This window comes from Struthio camelus, chromosome 12 (assembly GCF_040807025.1).
Source record: "Struthio camelus isolate bStrCam1 chromosome 12, bStrCam1.hap1, whole genome shotgun sequence".
Classification (NCBI taxonomy): domain Eukaryota; kingdom Metazoa; phylum Chordata; class Aves; order Struthioniformes; family Struthionidae; genus Struthio; species Struthio camelus.
Genome location: NC_090953.1, coordinates 23,504,545 through 23,528,565, shown reverse-complemented (window position 1 = coordinate 23,528,565; position 24,021 = coordinate 23,504,545). Strand labels below are relative to the sequence as shown.

The 24,021-nt window shown below is 61.4% G+C and overlaps 2 protein-coding genes across 2 annotated transcripts; one reads left to right on the top strand and one right to left on the bottom strand.

Annotated features, from left to right (window-relative positions):
* Window positions 1–1,393: 1,393 nt before the first annotated feature.
* Window positions 1,394–8,090, top strand: LOC104149166 (synaptotagmin-5-like). Its single transcript, XM_068958844.1, has 7 exons — window positions 1,394–1,478; window positions 1,776–1,934; window positions 2,379–2,468; window positions 4,857–5,740; window positions 6,311–6,476; window positions 7,445–7,611; window positions 7,929–8,090. The coding sequence occupies exons 1-7, from the start codon at window positions 1,394–1,396 to the stop codon at window positions 8,088–8,090; spliced, it is 1,713 nt and encodes a 570-aa protein (XP_068814945.1).
* Window position 8,091: 1 nt separating this feature from the next.
* Window positions 8,092–23,593, bottom strand: LOC104149159 (cingulin-like). Its single transcript, XM_068957840.1, has 20 exons — window positions 21,727–23,593; window positions 21,217–21,317; window positions 20,102–20,375; window positions 19,664–19,758; window positions 18,846–18,945; window positions 17,731–17,856; window positions 16,828–16,949; window positions 16,363–16,483; window positions 15,917–15,996; window positions 15,540–15,765; window positions 14,605–14,646; window positions 13,798–13,929; window positions 13,196–13,269; window positions 12,700–12,787; window positions 11,698–11,809; window positions 11,015–11,091; window positions 10,329–10,421; window positions 10,076–10,162; window positions 9,474–9,524; window positions 8,092–9,238 (listed from the first exon to the last, which is right to left on the bottom strand). The coding sequence occupies exons 1-20, from the start codon at window positions 21,940–21,942 to the stop codon at window positions 9,206–9,208; spliced, it is 2,250 nt and encodes a 749-aa protein (XP_068813941.1). The 5' UTR covers window positions 21,943–23,593; the 3' UTR covers window positions 8,092–9,205.
* Between the last annotated feature and the right edge of the window lie 428 nt (window positions 23,594–24,021).

The window sequence follows — 24,021 nt, the reverse complement described above, 5'->3', positions numbered from 1 at the left end:
CTGACTGCGAACTGCACCATCCCCCGGGGCGACTCCAGCTTCTCCCACAGCGGATGCCAGAAAGGGCGTCACAGAAAGGATCCGCACCTTTATACTTGGATTCGTTTTGCTTCTTAGGTAAAACGACCTCGGTGAGATACCTGAAATTAAGAGTTGGAGGTTTCTGGGCCCCTTCTTCATCCCTGGAAAGTGTTCCCAGAGGCTGAATCGGCCCATGTGAGAGCCGTGTCTTTGCAGGTCTTTATGCTCCTACCTTGTATCTTGGGTGGAGAGCACGTGGGCTGGTAACCCCAGTGGGCATGAGACCTGCGCTTGGTCTCATGGTTTTAGAGTGGCAGTTAGAAAGGAGCTGGGTATCTGCGGTGAGAAATGCTCTGACCTCTAGGTCCAACACTGTGGCAAGTGAAAAGCATCGTCCACGCGCTTCCGTGGACACAGTCACACCGCAGTTTTCACAGATTTTTCTGAAGGACTCTCAGTTGCAGTGGGAACTGCTTCTGCAGTGGTCTGTCCCCACACTTACTTTATTTAGGCCTTGGCAGAGGATTAAGCTGAGTGAGTTATGTGCCAACAGGCTATCGGAGGGCAGAGGGAGATTTGAGCAAGTTCAGTAACTATATATTTGTCAGTGCAGAAACGTGGACGCTCCTTGTTGCGATAGCCTTGAATTCGTCTCTCTCCTTCGCTCAGGCCGGGCATTTACAAGATGCTCTAAACGATCTGTGAATTTTTGAAAAACTAGTTTAAGGCTTTAGCTGAATGCAGAATTTCTTCTGTGGAAGTCACGGGTAGTCGTGCTGGAGTGGGACGCAGCTCGGTACCTGCCGTTTCTCCTGTACGCAGCCTTGGTTAGGATCACCTGCCGGACGGTCGGGAGCATCGGACTGGCGCAGGGAGAATGAAAACCTGAAGGGCAGGAGTTGTTTCTCCAAATCCCTCCTACTTTTTACTCTGTCTCTGAACAAAAGAACATTTAATGCTTCCCAGCAGTTTTGATATTGACACAGCAACCGAAGTTGTTTTTCTAGTCGTCGCACCAGCTTGGCAGTTGGAGAGAAACTGGTTTCCAGGCCTTTTTTTGGATCAGCGTTTCCGAGGCCTCGGTTTCTGCCGCGGTTTGTTTTGGCTGGTGGCCCATCTGCATAAGCTTGACGTTGGGATGGGGACAAGGCGCGCGCACCTGCGAGGTTCCCCACCGCCTTGGCCCTTGTGACCCGTTGACCATGCCTCATCCGCGCCAGCGCCAGCCTGCAGAGCACCAGACCTCTCCTCGTCCGCCTGAGCCGGAGGGCTCTGCGCTGGCCGGCTCCCCGCAAGGGGCCAGGAGGCTCTCGCAGGCCTTCCTCGGGGCGAGGAGCTCCGGCCGCTTCCCCTTCTCGGCTCTCACCGCTAGATGGGTGCCGAGGAGCTGCCTGCTTGCGAACGCGCTGCCCAAAGCGGCACCGAAGGTGACGTGGGAATGGAGGCTTATCAGCGTAGTGAGCCCATCTCTCTCTGCAAGCCAGCGTCCCTGAAGCTCTTACCATGGGACCTGCGGTCCTGGCTGCCACACACTTTCACTTTAGGCAGGGACACGGCCGGTGGCAGCTCAGGTTAACCCATGCAGCTCTGCCTGCCTCTACCTGCCTCACTAGTCCTCTGCCCTGCTTTATAGCTGCAGACATGGAGCAGAGCTGGCGCAAAGGGGTCTCAGGGAGCCGAGCTCGTTCAGTGTCTGCTTGAAGCAGGACGTGAAGGCTCTTGAGCCCTGCGGCAACCTCCGCATCTCTCTGCAGCTTGTTTTGCACAGCGCCCATCGCAAGGGCTCCAAAATGCAACCGCCTCTCATAGCAGCCTGCTGATTTCAGCACCGCAGCATGCGAAAAGAGTCTGCCTGCATTTTACGGCCCCGCTGCCATCCCGAAGCGCCTGGCCCCATGCTCCTGGGGGAGAAGGTAGGTGCGTACAGCCCTCCACAGTGTGGGGGGCCCCGGGTGAGCAGCAGCCAGAGGTGCTGGAGCAGGGCAGCCCGGGGGCTCTGCTTTCAGCCCGCCTGATCCTGTGAGCAGCTGCACATCTTCACACCCTCGCTGCCCTTCCCAGCCGAGCTGAGATGCCCCTGCAGCTCAGCTCGGTTTAGGAGCACAGTTCCCCTGGTCCTGCCAATGCTGCCTTGCATCATCCCTCCTGCCCTTCCCTGGGACCAGGGGACCTTCCCACCTTTCCCCGCGCAGCCAACCCCGTCTATCAGGGGAGCGCGGGCTGCCAGATCCCTCCTCTGCCGCTCGGCTCACCTGGGCTCCGATCCCAGCCTATCTGGGCAGCGCGCAGGTGAAAGCAGAGCCTTCCCCTTCGCGTTTCCTCCCCTGGCCGAGAGTGATCCTGCCTGGTTTTCGCAGCTCCAACTTCTCCCGTGCGAGCTCAGCCGGGGCTGCCCGAGGACTCGCCTGCCCTCGCCGCTCACCTTCAAAGCCAGATGACTGAAGCAGGTAAAGCGGGTTCTGCAAAAAGCCAGGGTGGAAATGCCCTTGGTGTGGGCATGTGGTTTGTCCCCCAGCAGCCTAAAAATCGGAGGCAGGAAAGGGCATGTATCGGGGCAGGGCTGGATGAGGGGAGTCGCTGGAGCCAGGCAGGAGGCGGCCGTGCAAGATGCAGAGAGGCACCGAGCTCGGCGTCGCCTGGGTCTGGCTTAGCGGAGAGCTTGCTGTGGGATTCAGCCAGTATTTAGGTTTTTGGGACCGGTCCCAAGGGATGAGGTCACTTGTGCCCCCCGGGTGCGGGAGGACGCAGGCCTTGGCCCACGCGAGGGGTGAGGGGGGACGGCAGCAGGCACCCGAGTGCCCCCACGGCCGGCGGGGACTCAGTAACGGGGTGTCTGGGACAGGCCGGGTGCCCCAAGGGGCTGCATCTCCCGCGGATCAGGGTTTTTCTGAACCTGAAGCCTGTGCTGGGGATGCGCCGGCGTCCGCTCCCAACTGTGTCTACGGAGCCGGGTAAAGGAAAGCTCCTTTGCGGTGTCTCCCGCTGCCCGGCTCTGGGCACGGACCCCCGGCCCCTCTCCTCCCGCCCGGCTCCGGGGTGCTCGGTGACCCACCTTCAAGCAGGTTCCTCTGTGCGGGGCCACCCCGATCCCACCCCCAGGGCTCCCGGCAGCCGGGAACGGTCCTGACCTTGCAGCCCCGCAACCCCCCCCTGCCTCCAACCCCTTTTTACCTGCCGGGTGCAGCCAGGCCCCGGTGCAGCGTCCTCCCCGCTGGCCGGCCGGCCGGCCGGCGCACCCCAAGCTGGGCAGAGGCAGCCGGGTGACCCGTTGCGGGCACCCAAAAGCAGCAGGCTCCGAAAGACCTTCCCACCTCCTCCTCAGCCCTAGAGATGGGTCTGCAAGAGCAAACGCCCCGGGCAGCCACGCTCCAGCCCTACTAACTCGCCTCCCTGGCACTGGCCAGCTGCAGCGTTGGCCGCCCTTGTTTCGGCTGGAATACAATCCTGGGGCGACACAGATCCAAGCCCTCCCCTCCGTTCCTCCCCTAAATGCAGCCATTCACTGCTCATCCCTGCAGCAACCTGGCCTTCAAAAGCTGCTTAGTTTCCGAACAAATAACAAAGGGCTAAAGATAGCACAGGCCAGATTAAAGCATCTGAGTATTAAAGCCCAGCCTCGGAGCAGTCCCACGGCACGAGACACTGCTTGCTTTTTCTCTCTGACATTAAGATCCCCTTTATCAAACCTGTTTCGGTCCCAGCAGAGCTTTGCCCAGAGCCAGTTCTCTGTAATCCCTCGCTGCAGGGCTGTAGCCAAAGCCCGGCACAGGCGCAGGGAGTCTTTGCCCTGACGCAGTGGGGTTTGCAGCGACGCTTTCAGCATATTGGCCGCGTTTAAATCTTTCTCGTGCCTTTTCTGTGGCTTCTGTCAGTGCAGCGAAGCCAGCAAGGCCCAGACGCTGCGGCGCAGCCGGCGGCCGGCAGCCAGCACGGCTCGCCGGGGCGAGCAGGCGGTTCAGGTCCGGGCAGCAGGACAGCAGAGACCGAGTCCAGAGCGCGGGGGACAGGATCGGGTCTGCAAGGCCGCAGGGACCACTTTGCACCCAGGCCTGGCCGCGGCCCCGACGCTCCCTGCGCCCCCACGCAGGGGAGCAGCGGGACCTCGCTCCCCTCCGTGGAAAGCAGAGGCTCCGATGCACTCCTGCGGGTCCTGTCCCCCTGGCCGAGCGCTTGAACAGGCATCTAATCGTGTGGCTTCCCTAATTTACGTCAGCCCAGCAGTGGGGCTGATAAGTGCTGCTTTTTCCATAGCCCTTATCGTGCCCCGGCTGAGGCTGGGTTTGCTTTAGCCTCGCTGCAGCTGAGCCGATGTCACGCTGCCTGCCAAGCGGGGCTGGGGGAGACCTCTGGGCTGCACAGGCCGATCCTCCCAGCATGGCTCTGGCCCTGCTCCTTGCTCTGTCGCTGGCTCTTATCCCTTTCCCAGGCAAGCCTGTTTCCGGCTGCACAACTTTGTGTTCAACCCGTGCTTGCAAAGTGGTGACCTTCCCCATACGCTTCAACCAAGTTCGACTGAATCAGGCCCAAATATCACCAGCATGAGATGTGGGTCAGGGCAGTGAGCATGGCAGAAGGTGGTGACCAAGATCTTGTTGTCGATTGCTCCACAACCCCCGGGGGCGTGAAGGACCATGGTGATGCCTCTGGGCTGTGCAGTGCTGCAGTGGGTGATGGTTCTTGGAGTCTCACCAGTCCATGTGCCATGTCCACCTGAAGCAGTGGCCCTGCTCACCGGCTGGGCACCACTCGCACCTCTGCTTCCCCTTGCTAGTTGAGCACAGTTTCCAGCCCCTTTGGAGATGCGCGAGGAGCTAATGCCGCTGTCCTCTTTTCAGCACACTTGCAGGTTTTCCTTGGAGTGGGGCTGGCCCTGTTGTGCTTCAGCCTTCTCCTGGGCTGCGCAGTATGCTGGAGGCAACACAGGAGGCTCAGGCCTCACACTGGCCGAGAGCAGGTGCTGGAGCAGACGCTGGTGGACCTGGCACCTGTTCTGCCCTCCAAGACCGCAGTGGTGCCAATCCAACGGCAGTACAAGGATATTACAGGAGAGGTGCTGGGTGCCCAGGCTGAAGAAAGCTCTCCAGCATCACCCACCCACGGCACAGACGTTCTCCCCGGCAGGGTCTCCTTGCCCAGCCTCCCTTTGCCCCAGAGGCTCAGCAGACCCTCCAAGCTGATGGGAGCCTGGCAGCGCCGCTGCCCCATCTCCGGGGCCAACATCCTCTGCAACGAGAAGAGCCAGCTGACCAGGCCCAGCCTGGGAGCCAGCATCCCACAGTCCTACACAGCACCGGGCAGCCTCTCCAGCGCAGGTGCCAAGCAGCAGCCCCAGCTCCACTTCGACTTGTTCTACTCGCTGGCTGAGGCCATGCTCACCGTGACGGTCATCAGCATCTCCCACCTGCCCAAGGGGCTCCGGGGCACCTGCGACTCTTACGTCAAAGTATACCTTCTGCCACAGTGCATCAAGCCCCAGCGCACGGCAGCGCGCAGGAAAAGCCTCAACCCCATGTTTCAGGAGCAGTTCCAGTTTGGCCGTTACGGCCTAGAAGAGCTAAAGAGCTTCACCTTGCGCTTTGCTGTCTACATGAAGTTTCATAGCCTCAAGGACTCATTTGTGGGAGAGGTCGTCTTCCCCTGTGCTCAAGCTACCTGGAGCCCAGAGTCATCTTCTAGCTACAGCCGAGAGCTGTCGACCACCAAAACCAAGCTCAAAAAGGTCAGGAACACAGGGGTTTCCAGCACTGATTGAAATCCTCATGTTTTGACTGAAGTCTGCTTGCTTTCAGAGCCTTAAACTCCACCTGCTGCTGCAAGAGCAAGAGCAGGAACTCTGATCCGCTTGGTGAAAATCATCCCCCCAAGCAGGTGGTACTGCAGGGTTTGAGAGAGCAGGTCCCACATTTCCCTGGTGTTGTCTCTTGTGGCCCCATGTTCAGGTTCGCAAACTAGCTACAATTAATACCTATTGATCATAATGGTCGGTAGCCAGCCTGCTCAGGAGCATCTCACAGGTAGTTGCACAAAACGTACCCTAGTTCAGCCAGAAGGGGAACTGCTGCAGATCTGGATGCTGAGTGGGGAAGGGAGGAACACAGAGGAGAGAGAAGCTGGGCACTATCCTTACAGCAATTACAAGCTCCAGCTTCACCTTCCTCACTCATTTTTGACCTGGCTTGACCTGCCCATCATAATTTTCTAGGTGGGAGCCAAGTACCCTTGAGGTGGAGTGGCTGGATGAGGTCGGAGAGGTTTTAACTGGCTTTCCTGCTCTCTAATTTCATTGCAGTGTCTCAGTTCCCATGACATGAGCTGCAGCGTCCTCTCCTCCCAGCCTAAATCCCTTGGTCAACTCTTCCTTCTCCTCCAGTACCAAGCTCTGGCCAACCGGATCAAGGTATTGGTCCGCAAGGCAGAGAACCTGGGCCGGCTCACTCGCATGCCAGGCACGCCAGGTAGGACACGGTGCATGGACAGTAGGGCCAAGGGGATGCCCAGGCTTGGTAAGCTTTGATGGACAGGAAGGAGATGGCAGAGCACAAAAGACTAGCAAAAGCCTTGACCAGCAGTGTCAACTGCAGTACATCCACTTGCATCTGCCAGGGTCTCAGAGCTGCTGCCCAGATTAGTTTTCTCCCTCGCAGAAGCAAATCTAGCATCTAACCTGATCCATATGGACACTTCTCAATTTATTCTTAAAGACTCCCACCATTTCAACCCCACCATTCCCAGACTGTTCATCTTGTGCTCAGGTCTCCCACTATTAGCAGGTTTTTCCCCTCGTATTTAGCTGTGATCTCTCTTGCTGTCCATCAGCCCATGGGGACAGTGGGAATGGCTTATACTCTTTTCTTAATAGGTACCTGGAAGATGCTCTTATTTCCTCTAGAACTTCTCTTTTCTAAACCAAACAAGTGCAGTTAACACACTTAGGGTGTAGATATTTCCAGTACGTCCAAAAAAACATTAACACACACACACACACACACACACACACATATACGTATATATGTATCTGTATATGTTAAAAAAAATAGCACGTGGAATTTTCTGTCCTGCTGTCTGTTGTAATGCGTTGCTGCCCCAGCCCATGGATGAACCTCCACCAAGGCCATTACCTGGGGTAGCCTGGGAAGTGGGCAAGGATGCAATCAGAGGACTTTGGAGGTCCCTGCTTCCTGACCAGGGGTGGGTAGGTGCAACCAAGACAGTAAAGCATCTTTCCATCCTATCCTAACAGCTCCACGGAGCCCAGCGGAGGTCTTGTAGTTCTCTGGGCACCCCTTTCTGGCTGCTGCAAGCCTTGCCCACACAGTGCAGTAACTGGCCTCCCCCTGCAGCCTGACAGGCTAACCTCCAACCTCTATCCCTTGCGCATGTCCAAAGCAGGCTCCTCTTACCAAGACTCTGTCTCTGTTTCCAGACCACTATGTCGTCATCCACCTTTACCACAACGGTCAGGTCATCGACACCAAGGAGACCAAGTCCATCGCTGGCTACAACCCCGTCTGGAACACACCATTCCTCTTCAACATCCCTGCTGGGGACATCCAGCAGCAAGAGCTCTCCTTGGAGTTCACCGTGATGCAGGTGCGCAGGATGGAGGTGTGGTTGCGCCCATGACTGTGGTCAGAGGTAAACGCTGGTAACCCTGTGCATAGAAGGTGGCTTGCCTCATCAAGGGCATGTTTGTGCTCAGGAGCATCTCCAGGGGTCTGGTGCTGCCTGCCATGTGGGGTCAGCCGACATTTGTGGGAGGGGTACAGGCAAGGTCAGAGGAACTATTTCTTGCTATTGGCAGGAGGCTGCTGGGCTGGGCTGGTTCTTCTTGGGGTAATGGGTGTTTCTAACTCCCTTGAAAGCCATCAGCTGTGCTCCACACCGCTTCTCCTCCTCTCCTGCCACAGGCTCGTATCTACACCCGCAGCTACACCCTGGGCCGGGTGCAGGTCGGCCCCAGCGCCCCCGAGGCAGGGCTGGTGCACTGGAAGGAGATGTGCGGCCGAGGCCAGGTGGAATCAGCGCGGTGGCACTTGATCCAGCCTGAAGCTCTCAGACCCTTCCCTTGACCTTCCCTACAACCCATCAGCAGGGCTTGCCAGGACTCATCTGCCCACTGGAGCAAGCGAATGGGCACCTCAGTGCTTTGTGCATGAACAGGGCCATTTCCAAGCGTTGGAGAACTGAGGTGTCAGTGTGCACATTGCTGTGGGAGAAGCCTCAAGTCCATCTCCAGGGCTAGAGATCAGCTCTGGTCAGCACAAACCCCTTCCGAACTGCTCCAGAGGGAAACGTGCCAGTCTGAGATGGCTTCAGCCTTGGGGAATGGAGAAAAACAAGTGGCTCAGAGCACAGCAAGAGCCTTTCTTTGCTACATCTGCTAGATGCCTGCTCTGCGTCTGGACAGAGGGAGAGCCCTGCCCAGGTTAAACCTTGGCAGTGGAAAGAGATGGGTGGGAAGCCCCTAGGCTGTGAGATCTGCCCGGAGCGCTCCACTGCTGGCCATTGTGGGGGTATTTTATGCCCCTTCTAGCCCACGTAGCTGACCATGATCAGCCCACCTCTCTCTCTTCATCAAATCCTGCAGCAGCTAAGAGCTTCCCCCAGCGCTAAGACACAGAGCAGCAGGTTACCAGCAGGCACTTCCCAGACCCTCGCGTGGGTCAGTCCTGGAGGGGAGACCAGGAACGGCCGGCTGAGCTGGGGGAGGGCCGGAGCTGCTCTGCTGCTGCCCACTCCCAAGCTGGGTCCCAAGCAGCAGGCCCAACCCATAATATACCAGTGGTTTTATTTCATTACCAGCCTAAATGGGTGGCCGTTAAATAGATAGAGAGGTCGACACAAAGCATGCCTGCACGTGTGCACGTGGCTGTGGTTGTGTAGCGGAAACCTTTTCCCATCCCGGTGCTCGCTGCTCAGCCGCAGGCCAGCAACGTTCATGCCCCGCTGTTAGGAGCAGGAACCGTCCTCAGCTGCGGTGGCCCTGTGACCACTGCGGGGCAGGGGTGTCTCACCCCAGCCCACCCTGGAGCGTGCAGGGTGCTGGCGCTTTCCAGACGAAGCAGTGCCGGGGAACTTGAGCTGCCTCCTCTCCGGGGGCCCAGCCGCTGGCTGCATGGGGAAGGCACTCACATACACCACGGTGGTGGGAAGACAAGCTTTTTGGGGAAGCGATGTCATCAGGTCAGCGTCTGGGGCAGAGAGCTGGACGCAGGCTCTGGAGGCGACAGCATGTCACGTCCCCCGGGGGCTCCAGACTTGGCCGTCCCTGCAATAGCCCCGGGCTGAAAAGATGCTGCCTCTCTCCATCAAGCACCCCGGATACTTGTTATGCAGCTGGGTTGGGGTGTGCTCAGCACCCCTATGGGCCAATCCTGCCTGCCTCCCCCCAGGTGCCCTCCAGCTGGGCCGCAAGCTCCCCGGCAGCGAGCCGCGGAGCGTGGCCACGCTACCTCTTCACTCCTCTGCTGCAGCTCCTGCATTTCGAAGGCCGGGCTGGAAATCTAGAGAGGAGAGCAGACAGGCGGAGGGGCGCTGGGGCACAGGCTGCTCCAGGAGGCCTGGGCAGGCTGCTCAGCCTCCCGACAGCGCCCACGTTGTGGGAGGGGGACGCCGAGCCCCTGCAAGGATGCGGCCGCCCGCCCTCCCCTCCTACCCGTGGGGCTTTCTCCCGCAGCTGCGCCCTCGGGCTCCGGTTGCCGTCGCTGCCGCGCGGGAGGGCCGGGGTGCCCTGCGCACGGCAGCCCCGTGCGCTCGGCTGCCTCTTGTGCAGGTCTCCCTGGGGCGCTGGCAGCTCCCCCTGCATTCACCCGGGGCTGCAAAACCCAGCGCAGGAGGGATTTTGGGGGGGGGGGGGTCGTAACAGCACGGGGGCACTTCAGGCTCCTGGGACACGTGGCAGGGAACGGGTATCACAGCGCGGACCCCATGTCCGACAAGTCTCCGTTGCAATGCAAGCCGCAGTCCCATGGCCACCTGGCTGGTTTGCCAGGAACCGACCTCAGCTCCCACCCCATGGGATTAAACTAGGGGAAAGGAGAAAGGCGCTTCTTACCCCGCGGGACGTCCTAGCTCTCTGCTCTCCCAGCAGCGTCCAGAGGTCCGTTGGGAGCTGCTGCCTCTGCCTGAACAAGCCTTTGAGCTGCAGGAGCGGCAGAAAGCAGATGCTCGGGACTCTCCCAGCTCTTGCTGGCTGGGGGGACGTGGGGCTGAGAGCCCCAGGCCTTTCCCCAAATACCTGCCCCCGCCGCCTCCGCAGGCAGTGGCAAGGAGGGGATGACTCAGAGCGCCGGGACGCGCCGCGTTACCTGCTCGGTCACTCGCTGCTGCTGCTGTTTCAGGCTGCGGAGCGCAGCGGCGGGGCTGCCGGCGGCTCGTCCGTCCCGGCGCTGACGCAGAGCCTGCGAGCCAGAGGGGGACGCGGGCAGCGCTCGGCGCTTCCCCGGGCTAGTCGGGGACGGTGCTGGCCTCCCTCCTCACCCCGTGGGCAGCAGGAGACGGAGAGGTGCCGGCGGCATCGCTGGGGAACCGCATCGAGCTATCTCTAGCGTGGAGACGGGGCTGGACCGAGCGGCGGGCAGGCGCAGGGGCTCCAACCCCTCCCTGCTGCTGTAACAGCAGTAATGGGCGATTCCCCACCCAGAGAGACTTGCAGAAGCCTGCCTGGTTGAGCATCTGCATCTCAGGACCCCAAGCACTCCGTTGCCTTTCGAAGGCCGCTCTCATGCTCCTAAGTCACTTAGATGCTGGGGACAGCAGAGCTTAAAAACTCCCAAGGGAGCCCAGGGCAGGAGTTGACAAGGGGTCTAAGGATGCAGCTGGCTCCCAGCCCGCCTGCTGCTTTACTGCCCCTTAAACCCAGGGCAGCCGGGTGTGCACGGCCCCACGGGGAGCAGGGTTGGAGGGACCAGCCCAGGGTCCAACGGGGACATGGTGGCAGAGCAGCGACCCGGCCCAGCGCATGGCCGAGCTCCTTCACTCCCCGGCTCCTCACCTTTGTGCCGTCCCGCCATCCACCTGGGGAGGAGAAGACCTCTTCGTCCTGCTGCTCAGCGCCTCGGTCCGCACCGCCTGCAGGTGAGAGGCAGAGGGGATGATGGCTGGGAGCAGCCCCGGGCCATCGTCCCGCTCGGGCAGTCTGGCATCACCAATGCAAGCTGGCTGCCTTGTGTGCCTGATTTTAGGAGGCAGGGGACATTCAGGTGCTGGGAGGAGACCCTGGGAGGGCTGGTGAGGGGGACTCCCTCCAGCCAGCGCTGCCAGACCCAGCCGAGAGAGGGACACCAGGGCCCCTGACCGCGAGGGCAGGCAGAGCAAAGCTGGAGCCACTGGAGACATCACCCCTCGCTGCTCCTAACTCCCTTACACCCCCGGGGGAGGCATCTCCCCATCGGTGGAGCTGGCAGAAAGGCTCACAGGGACAATTCCCCACCTGCGCCGGTGCCAAGCCTCTGACAGCAACTCTGCGCGGGAGCGGGTGGGGAGCGCTCCCGCGAGCCCTCCGGCACAGGGCCCCCTGGCAGCAGCAGCTTTCCAAAGCGCCTCCTCCAGCCATTTCCAAAGTGAGTGTGTGACTCGTCCCGCCGGGCTGCGAGCGGTGAAGCATCTGAGCAGGACAACAGCCTCCTTTGGTTTGTGAGGGCCAGCGAGGGCAGAGAAAAGCATAAAAGCACTTGCCTTGCGCGAGGCTGCAGCGGCCCCGGCTGAGGTCGCTGCTGGGTGTCTCTGCCGGGCTGGGAGCTGCAGGGACCTGAGGGGCAGCATCTCGCGGGACCTCCGTGTTGGGAGGCTGGGGAGGACACACAGAGGGGTGTCAGGGGCTCTCTGCCAGCAAAGCCCTCTCTGCGCACAAGCAAGCAGGGCTTTGGTCAGGCTTGGGGCACCGGCGTGGCCGTCGACATGCCAAAAAGTCCCAGGAGGCAGATGGGGATGAGATAAGAGCTGACAAATAAAGCAAGAGCAAATCCATCCAGGGAGGAGAGCTCCGGGGAGGGTGATGTAACAGGTCTGGGCAGCCTGGAAGGGCTGCAGGAAAATGCAGACCAAGTCAGCCGGACAATTTGGATTAAGCTGCCAAGGAGGTCAGGGAGAGGCTGCAGAGCCCCTGGACGCCTGCGCGCAAGGAGACCGGTCCTGCGGCGGCTCTCAAAGCCCCGCACCGCGGACGCTGCTCCGGCCGCTGGCACGTATCCTGCCCAGCAGAGAAAACACAGCATCGGCAGCGTGGCTCTGCGGACCGCAGCTCACAGCCTTCAGGACCCGGGAGGGGGCCCTCACCCACGCTCGTGCCAGCACCCTCAGCCGGAGGAGCATCCCGCTGAGACTGGCACTTCCCGTGGGTTTGCTGCCTGGCGGACTGCTTAACAGCTTTCACTCAAACAGCAGCCACATTGTCAAAGGTTCCTATTCGAGCGCTGATGGAAGAGCCGTGACAACCTCTGTTGCCAGCCGTGCTGCGTGCCGGTTCATCAGAAACGTCCCCCTCGGGTCCCGAGGTCCTGCGGAGCTGCTGGGGAGCAGCCGGGAGCGGAGACGTGGCCCTGCCCATGCCCCGAAGCCGGGGAGCGGGACGGGGACACCCACGGAGGCCAGCTGCCTCCGGCGCCCATGCACAGACTCCGTCTCTGCCCCGGCGGCAGCCTTGCACCGCGTCCCTCCCGCGTCCCTCTCCAGCGTTACCGTCACTGCGTCCAGCGAGGATGCTTTAATCTCCAGCTCGGTTTTTTCCCTTTCTTTCTCCTGTCTGAGCTGCCTCAAGGCCTGGTCTCTGGGGGACACAAGACTGAGCTTAAAAAAACACCCCCAGGCCCATGGAGCCCCTTCAACCCCAAGACTTGGCCCTGCCAGGTCCGAATCGGGGGCACTAACCCCCCTCCCCAGCACAGAGCGCCCCACGCTGCAGACTCGCTCGGGGCGAAGGAGAGCCTCACACCCAAGGGCCCCTGCACACCTCGTCCCCAGCCCACGGGGGCCTCTTTCCCCCTCTCAGTGCTTGCACCCGTTGCAAGATACTCAGCGCTGGACTCCCTCGAGGGCAACCTCAAGGGAAGCGTTTGGGGCACTTTAGCCCCTCCACACGCCTCCCAGACCGTCGCAGCCACTGCTGCACCTCCAAGCAGCCAGTTTTGTGCTGCGCATCCCTTACTCCGGCCCGTTGGACCCTGTCAGGCCTTACTTCTCGGCCAGCTGCTGCTCCAGGGTTGTAACGAGTTGTTCCAGCCTCTGCTTCTCGGAGCTGCACTCTGCGTGCTGCCAACAGCCACAGGAGGGAGGTTATTGCCAGCGGTACCTGCTTCCGAACAGGCTGCCCTGTCCTCAGCCGGGCTCCCCCACCAAAGCTCTGTCTCTTGCCTCCAAAGCGTTGCTGACCCTGGGCTGTCTCCGTTGCCCCGTGGCTAAACGCTACTGCCCTGTTAATCTGGTCCTGGCCTGGGCTAGCTGATGTCTCCAGTGTGCTCAAAACCAGGCCAGGGGAACGGGGAGAGAGCCCTGCTCTCGGCTGGGCATGGGTCCAGCCCGCGTGGGCTGGGGACACCCTGAGGGGCTGCAAGGCCTCCTCTGCCGGCAGAGAGGGAAGCAGGGGGTGGACATATGGGGTGACCTTGTGGGCACCGGACAAATCGTTTCCATGCCTCTCCCATCTACTGCACCCTGCGTCTGTGGTGACCACAGTAGGGCTGGGACAAGTTTCTCCCCACGTGCAGTGCCGAGTGCGGTGCAGGCAGCTCTCTGGGGGACCTCGAGGCCCTGGCACCTGCTGGGACGCAGGTGTCATACCTGGTGTCTGGCCTGCTCCAGCTTCAGGTGCTGCTGCTCCAGCTCCGTGTCCCGCGTTTTCAGCATGTGCCAGACTTTCTGGAGCTCTTCCCGCACCAGAGCTAGCTCAGCGTCAGCTTGCCCTAGTGAGGCCTGGGCCAGGAGGGGCACAGGGTTGACGCTGGGACAGCAGCCAGCGCACAGCCCATCTCCAGCTGAGTCTGTCCAGCTCATCACAGGCTCAGCCAACACAACACAGAGACCTCAGCTGATAGTGGGTGTCTTGCCCATTCCCTAGCCAGCCAGCACCCAAGGGTGCTTTCAGACCATGAGACCAAATCTTGGCTCCTCAGGGATGCATCCCCAGAGCCTGCGAGATGCTCCCCAACACCCTGCAAAGCCCTGATGCCTGGACTGTGCAGTGAGATCCCTGGTGACCTACGAGGGCTCGTGCGAGACGTAGCCCGCCTCCCAGGGTCCTCGGGAGGGAGCAGAGCACCATGCTCTCTCCGCCTGAAAGTGCGGAGAGCCTGGAACAGACAAGGCCCTTGCTGCCTTTTATCAGCCCTGATAGCTGCATCCTCTAAATGAGCGTGGGTAAACGGGGGCAGATGCTGCGGTATGCGAGAGAGTGAGAGCCAACGCCGCTGTGTACGCGGGGGTACCCCAAACCTACTGCTCTGCTAGCAGTCTCCACGTCTCTGTTGCCACGTCCCCGCCAGGAAGGAAGGGTGGCCAGGGAAACCCGCAGGGATGACGGCTGGGTAACAGGGCTCGCCCGTCGGCACCCCAGGCTAGCACGTGGCGGTGGCACCCAGCCCCTCTCACCTGGATTTCTCCAGCTTTCTTCTGCTTCAGCTCCTCCAGCTCCTAGGACCAAGCGGGCAGTGTGAGAGTTGGGGCCACCACCGACCTCCTCCCTGCCTCTCTCCGTCCAGAGGACACGCACCAGCTCCCAGAGGGTGTCCAGCCTTTCCAGAAAGGCCTGTATTCACCCCAGCTATGCCCCGAGTTACCCCCTGAGGAAGAAGAAGGAGAGCTGGGGGGAGCAAGGCTAGGACAGGTCTCGTTGGGGTTCAGCTCCCTTCAGGTCCATGCAGGGCACCCTTGCTTTGCCTCCTCCAGGGCTGCCCCAGGGTGAGGCTTTTTGGGGCCCCAAGTGCCCATTTCCCCCCAGCACCCGCAAAGAGAGCCGGATCTGCATGGCAAAGGCAGCAAGGGAGCCAAAGCCTCCTTCCCCGCACGGCCTGGGGGCAGGAGCTGCTGACTGAGCCATGCACAAGAAATGATAACGAGAGCAGTGAGGGAGGCGGAGGGGGGGAGGACAAGGAAGGAAAAAAGAGCACCACCCCAGACACAGAAAGTCCATCTTGAGATAAGGGAGGAGATACAGCGCAGCCTGGGTGGAAGAAACGAGGGGTGCGGAAGCAGGCGCGGGAGGCATTTGGGGCTAGGTGCAATCCCACTAGTGCCTTTGTCCCTTCTTTCTTCCTTTTTGGAACTCTGCTGCACTGTTGCAGACGTAGGTTTGGAGGGTGTGCGCGTCCTCATAAATCCTCCCTAGAGCTTGAATGATCTGATACACAACACGTTCCCCACCCAGGGCCAGTTTTAAAACCCAGAGCATCTCGGCAGGCCTCTAGGTCCATGGTGCACTTCTCCCAAGGCAGCTGAAGGGTCACGGCCATCTAACGTGGTTCAGCTGGGTCGTGCCCCGGACGCTGTCTCCCTGAAGGGACTCCAATAACCCTTTCTGGACGTACCGCTCTCAAAGTCTGCACCAGCTCTTCCTTCTCCTGGCGGGCAGTGATCTCTCTTTGCAGCTCTCGCCGTAGCCTCTCCACCTCGGACAGACGCCCGGGAGGCACGAAGTCCGCAGGAGCCTCCTCCGACGGCTCTCTCGGAGGGCCTGAGCCCTGAGGGCTGCATTGCACAGATTGGAGAGGGCTGAGCCTCTCCTGCGCGGGGGATGCAACACTGCTGCCGGCCCTGCCGTGTGAGGAGGAGATGCTCAGCAGCGGCAACCCTGTGGTCCTCAGACGTCCTTGCATCCATCTGCTCCCCGCTCCCACTGCAGCAGGCAGAGCCGGGTAGCGGCTCTCAGGCAGCAGAGGTTCCTGACCCGTGCCACGAGACCCACCTTGCCAGGGAAGCCACAGGATGACCCTGTTGTAGGCCAGGGCTTGTAACGTCGCTGGATCTTGCTGGGACCTCAGTCTGCTAGAAAATGCATGTATAAGACCTTGTTAGATATGTTCCTCCTGCATATAGGCCACATACCTCCTCCTCTCTCCTGGACTGCCCAGACCTAGAGCTCTGCAGCAGCAGCTCAGGACGTGCTGGTGCATCTCCAGCATCCTCCTCGCCTAACCTCTGGGCACTGCAGAGTTTCACCAGCATTAACACAAGTTTCTGGATGGGGAAACTGAGGCATGCACACTGTGACATGTCCAAGGTCTAAGAACAAGTCAGTGGCAAAGTGGAGAGGAGGCTTCTAGCTTTTTTAGGGAAGCAATGGCACATCTAAAGGCCCAGAGGGAGGTGCCAGGCCAAGCCTGGTAGCCCGTCCTTCCCGTGCGGGCTCACCTGCCGCTGCTCTCCCGGCCGGCATTGCAGGTCTTCCCCGTGGCCCTGCAAAGCCTCCTCCAGATCGGAGCCATGCAGCCGCAGCACCCGCATTTCCCTCTGCTCCAAAGCCAGCAACTCCCTGTGAACAGCACCATCCTGGCAAGCCCGGAGAGACACCCCCAGCATCTCCTAGACCTTTCTGCAACCTCCTGGTCTTTCCTGCTCATCTAGTTCCTGCTGGCACAAAATCCTCCTCCCCTGCAGTGCCAGCCCCTGCCTCTGAAAGTGCATCACAGCCCTCTCCTCTCCTGCTAGTCTTGGCCCCGGAGCTCCTGCCACAGAGCGTGTGCGTACCCAGCTCTCCGGACTGGCTGGTGTGTGGGTGCACGTACCCAGCCCCGCATGCAAAGGCAGTGCCAGCACAGAGAGCTCCTCTGATCGAAACACCCCAGGGCTCCCATGCCTCGGTCCCCAGGACATCACCTGCCTGCTGGCAGCTCCGGCTGGAGGTCCAGCGTCCAGTCCCCAAAGCCCCCCTGGCTCCCCAGCGCAGGCGCCAGCCACTGCGAGAGCTCCTCCGCTCGCTGATGACGCTGCTCCTTCTCCTGAAAACCAGGCGAGCCGGTGGCATCCCCTTCCTCCCTGTCGTGCCATCCCCAGCAGGGACCTCTAGGTGCCTCACCCCCAGCACCCAGCACCCAGCCCACGGGGTCGATCCCCTGCACGCCCTCTGCTCGCCTCGCACTACCTTGGGGAGTCTCGCGCTGTCGCTCGAGGCTGGATCTGGCTTTGCGCCGAGCTCAGACCCCCTCCGCTCCAGCCAGGCCACCTCGCGGGAGAGCTGCTCCCTCTCCTAGCAGGGCCAGGAGAGGAGGGACAGGGTGGTTTGCCGGGTGCCAGCAGGTGCATCAGGGTCAAGAGACCGAGGAGCTACCTGCGTCCCCGCCTGGGTTGGCTGTCACCCTCTGCCCATCTGTTCCCCACCCCAACGTCCCGTCCTCCAGTGCCAGCGTGAGCAGGGGAAGGCCCAACGTCCCGTCCTCCAGTGCCAGCGTGAGCAGGGGAAGGGCTCACATCAGCCTGCCTTGGCTGGTCGCAGGTTTCGATCAAGTCTGGTAGATAATTTTGGATGAGGAATTTTTTTTTTTCCAGAGCTAGCATTTCAAGGAACCCGAGCCTGTTTAACGCTTCATTTTCATAATGAAACATTTCCATTTCCAACGTCAAAAAAAATGCAGGAAAATGGACCTGGATCTGCCCCACTGACAGCGAAACTCCTCCACTGCTTGTGTAATTCAAGGAGACTTTGGTACCCAGATCCGTAGGGGGACGCGGGCTAAGCGGGAAGGAGCGTCTCAGCCTGTGGCTCTCGCCCCATGGACGTACCAAATCGATGCTCCTGGCGGCCTCTTGCACCCTGCCGATGGGCTCGTGCAGGGCTTCGTTGGCCTGCAGCAGGCCCGTGACCCGCCAGCCATCCGCGCCGCGCTGGTGGCGAGCCAGGCGCCAGCCCTGCGACGCGAAGGAAAGGGCCGGCTGTGATTTCACCATGGCAGGGACACTGCCAGGGAAGACACTCACAATTTCCGCCCAGCCAAGGTTAGCAGGAGTCGCCACCACCAGGAGGTCTCCTGCTGGCAGCATCAGCGCTGGAGATTCCCTCGTGTGAGGGTGATGGTCACCCTGCAGAGGTGCCGCGAGCGAACACACGGCACAGCATCCCTCTTCAGGGTTATTTTGGGGATGAGGTGGAAGGAGGAAAGGAGCAGACCCAGCTGGGCTTCTCTGGGTTGGACGCTCACAGAACAGTCTTTTGTATGACGGTCGAGCTTGCGGCAATGAGCGCTACAGACAAAAGCTGAACTATGGGACCCAAGTGTGCACTGAAGACCCTGAAACTCCAACCCAAATAAAAGAAAGCAGATAGGATTTTTGTTTCCATCCTGATTTTTAAGGCAAGGGACAAACTTGGACCACCTTGCAAGCCAAAGAAAGGCCCAGAGCCGCGAAGAGAATTAACCCTCCTCACCCCTCTGGCTCCACGTGATCTCAACGGGAATCGAACACCAAAATACTTTTTGTGGGGTGGCTCGAAACCTACTGCAGCCACAGCCACCAGCTCCTGCCACCTCCCAGGCAGACAGTACGCACTGGTGCAGGATGCGACTGTGGGACCTCCCTGGAGCGACCGAAGAGGAGCAACTCCCCAGGCAACATGGTTTTGGGAGTCACTCTGCTTGGCAGGGATGACGGCTGGTCAGGGATTGTCCCTGCCAATGCTGTCCTGCAGGGGTGTCTCCTAGGCAAGGAGGTGGTAGGGGGTCCCTCTGCCCTGCTCTGCAGCCCACAGTGACTCACACATGGGGTCAAAGAGCCTGAGAGGAGGCAAGAGCAGAGCATCCACCCCTTGCCATGAGGGAACAGGGCCCTTCTGGTGCCCTTCTCCTTGCCATGCCTCCTCTGAGATGGGAAACACCTCCTCTTCCCAACGCTTCCCTTACCCCTGCTGCCATCCGGCTGGGATCCGACAAGCCCAGGCAACAGCTCATCCCGCGCAGGTCTGTGTTGGCTCTTGCCACCTCCAGCTCCAGGCCAAGGATCCTGGAAGGACACATTCATGCTCATGTAGGCAGCCACGTAGTGACCATGAGAGAGCAGAGACCCTGCACTGCCTCTGCAGGCTGCTCTGCCCTCGTATCGCGGGCTGGTTTCCCCAGCACCATCCCAAATGCCCTTCTGGCCATTCCCTCCCCTGCCTGTACACGGCTGGCCCTTTGCTCTGGGTTACCGGGACATGCCCCACCTGCCCCGGTTGCACAGTAAAATGTGTAACCCCAACACGCAGGATCTTGTGGCCAGGACAGGGGTTAATTTGGTGATGCTGAGCTGGAGGTGAGAGGTACCAGCCGGAGAAGGCAGTTTCCAGGGAGGGTGCTTTCACCCAGCAACTCTTCACACTGACTGCCAAGTAGGCAGTAGATGGGCTCAACGCTTAGGCTGCCCCGGCCAGACTGGAACGGGATGGTGAGCAGCGCTCCTGGCCTCGAGCCCGCAGTCGGGGTAGTGATTGGGGCTATCTGGTCCAGAGCCAGGACCCGCAGGTGCTGATGGGGTTTTCAGAAGCACCAAAGGCAGAAAAGACCTGACTCCCAATCAAAGTCGGTGCCTAAACCTTTGGCTCCTATGAAACCCCCTGTCCAGCACCGCTGAGAAGCAGTGACCCCAGGCCTGAGCAGAGTGCTCCAGGCATGCAGGTGGCCCTTGCCTTGCTCAGTCTCTCTGGACGGCCTACAGGCCCTTGCTCCAGGTCGCCACTCACCTATCATGCATATCCCCCTTTTGCTCCTGGTCCTCACGGCGAGACAGCTCCAGCCACTTTTTCTCCCTCTCTAGGTGGGCCTGCATGTTCTGCATCTGCCACAGGAGATACGGCAGTAAGGACCAACAGAGTTTTCTCCCTCAGGAAAGAGGACAGTCAGCTGTTTGGGAATTGGTCTCTAAAGGAGGGACATCCTCACGAGTGAGTCTCCCCTACAAGCACAAGGCTAGCCAGGCTGCTGGGCTAAATCGGAAGACCTCAAGCTGGGCACATCTGATCCTGAGCCCTATGAAAGGGATGGCACAAAACCAGCCAGCACTTCATTCCCCTCTTGGCCCCACATGGGGAGGGTAGATGTCTCTTAAGAGATAGCCTCAAGGACTCCCATTTCTCAGCAGCCTTCTCTGCCTTCCTGGCTTTAGAGGGATGCCCACATACCTTTAGCTTGAGGGACAGCAGCTCAGACTTCACCCTGCTGAGATCCACCTCCTGGTCCCCCTCCACCAGCTCTTCCTTCTGCCTCCCCAGCACCTGCGAAGGCTCTCGCAGAGAAGTCGCCAGCTCAGCTCGCAGATCCAGCACAAATCCACCCTGCACCCTTTGATCCAGGGGCTGTGGGACACCGTCTCCTTCCGTGCCCCACTCGGGCAGATGGGATAGCGAATGTCTCCTCCCCACGGACAGGCTCACGTGATCCTCAGCATGGTCTGAGCTGTTGGCACAAAAGCTACCATGAAAAGGAGATCCTGGGTTTCTGTTTGCAATAAGGACCTGAGAAATCAGAGCCCCTGTATGGCTAATGGAGGCCATAGGACTGACCACGGTATTCCCCATCCACCTCCAGAGCTCCTGGCCGCTTTTGCCTGTTAAATAGGTTCTGGGTGGCCTTTGAAGACACCAAAGAGATAGCTACAGGCAACAGAGACTGGTATGGCCATGGGTCCCATTTGGGCACTATGAGCCCCAGGATCTGGCGGGTACCTCCAGCCTCCCTCCCCTTTTGGGAGCTGCTTTCAGCCATGCCCAGAGCGTGGGATGTCGGGAGGGGAGGGTGGCTCAGGGCCCCCAGCCTTCTGCCCAGCAGCCAGGCTATTTGGTGCCCCCAGCCTACTCGGGGGAGGCTAGGAAAGCTCTCCACCCAGCTCCCTCAGGCATCCAAGGCTCCCACTGGTGAACGTCCCACCCACACGGTGTTATTTCGGCAGGAACGAGCTCCTGTGACAGAGGCAGCCACGGCATCGAAACGTGGCCGGCCCTTCCAGGCGCAGATGAAACCCAGCAGCCTCGCTTTGTTCTGGAGAGGCATCAGGGCCCTTGCAGCAATGCTCAGGGTCCCGCGGGCACTTCAGGCACCTCTGGGTGGGCTACACACAGCACTGAGCGCTGGGGCAGAGCATGCTGGGACAAGGCATCCCCTCCGCTGTGTGTGTCTCTTTTCAAAGATATCTGTCCTTTCCAGCAGGGTGAAGTTTTGGCAGGGCTCGTGGTCTGAGGGACAGGGCCCTGCCCTGCTCCCCTCGGGCTCTGCAGCCCCATTTTCCATTTGACCTCACCTCCCAGTCCCTGCAGAGGGGATCCCGCGGATGGGACTCGTGGATCTGCCGGTGCCGCCGCTCCGCGGGCTGAGGAACGGGGCTGATGCATTGAGGAGTGTCTGAACAAGGCAAGGGACAGTGGTTTGAAGGCAAAGGGCAGAGGAAACCCAACTGCACCTGCTCTATCCCCTTCACCCTCCACCCCTTTGCACCCAAATCACTGCCGGGATACCACAAGGGCCCAAGGAACGTCACCCTCACATCACCCCACAAGTGCTCAGGGTAACTCGAGGCTGGGCAGAGCGCGGGAGCGATGGTGCAGGCTGCTCGGCAAGAGGGGCCCGTGGTGGGGGACGTGCCAGCACGCTGCGCTGAACGGCTTGGAGGCGCCGAGAAACCCAGCCCGAGGCCAGCCCGCGGGATGCAGTCCAGCCACGCGTGGGCTGCACCATGCAATAACGCCGCGTGGAAAGGGCATTTTCGAAGCCGACGTGCTGAAACCCCGCAGAGGATGCTCTGCACCATTACCTCCGCCTGGAAGGGGTCCCAGGAGAGGGGTTTTCTGTTGCTCCTGTGCAGCGTTGAGACAGACGGGTGCCGAGATGCCCAGAGGTCTCTCCTCTGCCTCCCAGCGTCCAGCCTGGCCCAGCTGGGAGGCCCCAAGGCGACACGGAGCTGGTAGCACCCGTCGCCGCTGTATCGGGAGGGCAGAGCAGCAAAGCTGCTCCGTCTCCGGCACGACATGGGACGCTCGTCAGCGCCGCCGGCGCTCAGGCACGTCCCGGCTGCCGCAGATCCCGCCGCACGCTCCCAGGGCAATCACCCCACACGACGGGCAAGAGGGAGCCTGGCGCGGGCACGAGCCCGAGCTGCAAGACGAAAGGTTGGGGACGGCGGGTGAGAAGCCCTAGGGGCCGTCTGTCCACGCCGTGCCGCCGGAGCCCGTTCCCTGCTGCTTTTGGGAAGGGACGCGGCGGGACCAGGGCGCTGGCTGAGCAGCGGGCGCCGAGTTGCCGGCTCAGGAGACAAGGAGGGCCCACAGGAGAGACCGGCGGCCCCACGGTGGACGTGGAGGTCCCACCTCGAGGAACGCCAACCGGGTCCCCGCCGTGAGCAACTGCGCAGCCCAGCCGCCCCGGCGAGCGCCCACCAGGCAGCGAGGAGGGCGCGGGGCCAGGCAACGCGATCCAGGAAGTGGCCGAAAGAAAACAAGGAGACACGTTCACAGCGTTACCGGCGCCCAGGAGAGGGAAGAGCATCACCTGGACCCCCCAGGACAGAGCCTCGTCGGGCGCGCGGGCCGGCGAACGCCCCGCTGGTGGCTCGAGCCCGCTCCGCGGCGCGGCGGCGCGCTGAGCCTCCAGGGAGCGAGCAGCTCCCCGTCTTCGCCGCCGGAGCCAGGAAATACACTGCGGACGGCACCAAGGCAACTCGGGCGGCGCCGCGGCTCCGGGAACCCGTTCCCGGTCTGAGTATTTTCCACGTTACGCCAGCGGCACTTCAGCACCTTGCCGCTTTGCTGCCCTAACCGCTAGGGACGCCAATCCGCCGCCCTACAGCCCGCTTGCCCACCGCCTGCTGTCGCTTCCCCTCCCTCCTGCTCCGCGCCCCCAGGCCGCCGGCCCCCCCGCCCCTCGCCCCCGTCCCGAGCCTTCGCAGGGCACGGCCATCGCCTCTTTTCCTCCCCGCGCGCCGGCTACGAGCAGCTGCCTTCCGCTCCTCTCTCGGCTGCTCCTTGCTCGCCGCTGGGGGCGGTTGCGCGCAGGGGGACGCCGGCCCCGTGGTGGGACTCCATCGTCCGCCGCCGGCCTCCCCTTGCCGGCCCTTGCGAGGCTGCCGGGTTTGGGGCGTTAAAACAATTTGCAAGGTTAAAAAAAACCCAACCAACCCACAAGCGCTTTGTTCTCTAAACGGCCCGAAAGCGGCAATTCAGGTTCCTCCGGAGCGGGATAACGATAAAACGGAGACCTGTGCTTTTCCTCTCTGCCGTTACGGCACGGTTCCCAAAACGGCCTTCCTCTCACGGCGACAAAGAGGGACCCGAGGCGTCCTGGCGGGGCAGCTCCGGGGAGAACATCAAGGGGAGAAGAGGAGGGGACACCCAAGCCCACCGGCGGCACCGCTTGCGCACGCCAGCAGGGACGAGCAGTGACGCTCGTCGGCCCCCCGACCGAAGGTGCGCTACCGGCGGCGCCGCGCGCTCAAAAAGCAACTGTTTAAACCGCAAATCTGTGCTTAAAAAAAGCCTGTGCAAAATGCCCAAGGCACCCGGCCCCTTGCCAGCCTGCGGGCGCGCTGTCCCGCAGGCCTCCCGGCTGCTGGCGAGCCCGGCCGTGCCCTCGGGCACCGTCACCGCCGCGGCAAGGAGCGACCTGCTTGAGGCCCCGCCGGCCGGGCCCGGGGGACCGCTCGCCCTGAGCCCGGGCCCGGCGGCCCCTTCCCGCCCGGCTGCCCGCACGGGACACGGGCAGCCAGACAGCTCCCGCCGGCCAGCGGCAGCCAGGGCGAGGAAGGCCGCGGCGAGGCGGGCCAGGGTGAGGAAGACCGCGGCGAGGCGGGCCAGCATGAGGAAGATCATGGCACGGCAGGTCAGGGCGAGAAAGACCGCGGCGAGGAGGGTCAGGGCGAGGAGGACCGCGGCGAGGAAGGCCACGGCGAGGAAGATCATGGTGTGGCGGGCCAGGGCGAGGAAGGCCAGGGCGAGGAAGATCATGGCGAGGCGGGCCAGGGCGAGGAAGGCCGGGGCGAGGCGGGCCAGGGTGAGGAAGACCGCGGCGAGGCGGGCCAGGGTGAGGAAGATCATGGCACGGCAGGTCAGGGCGA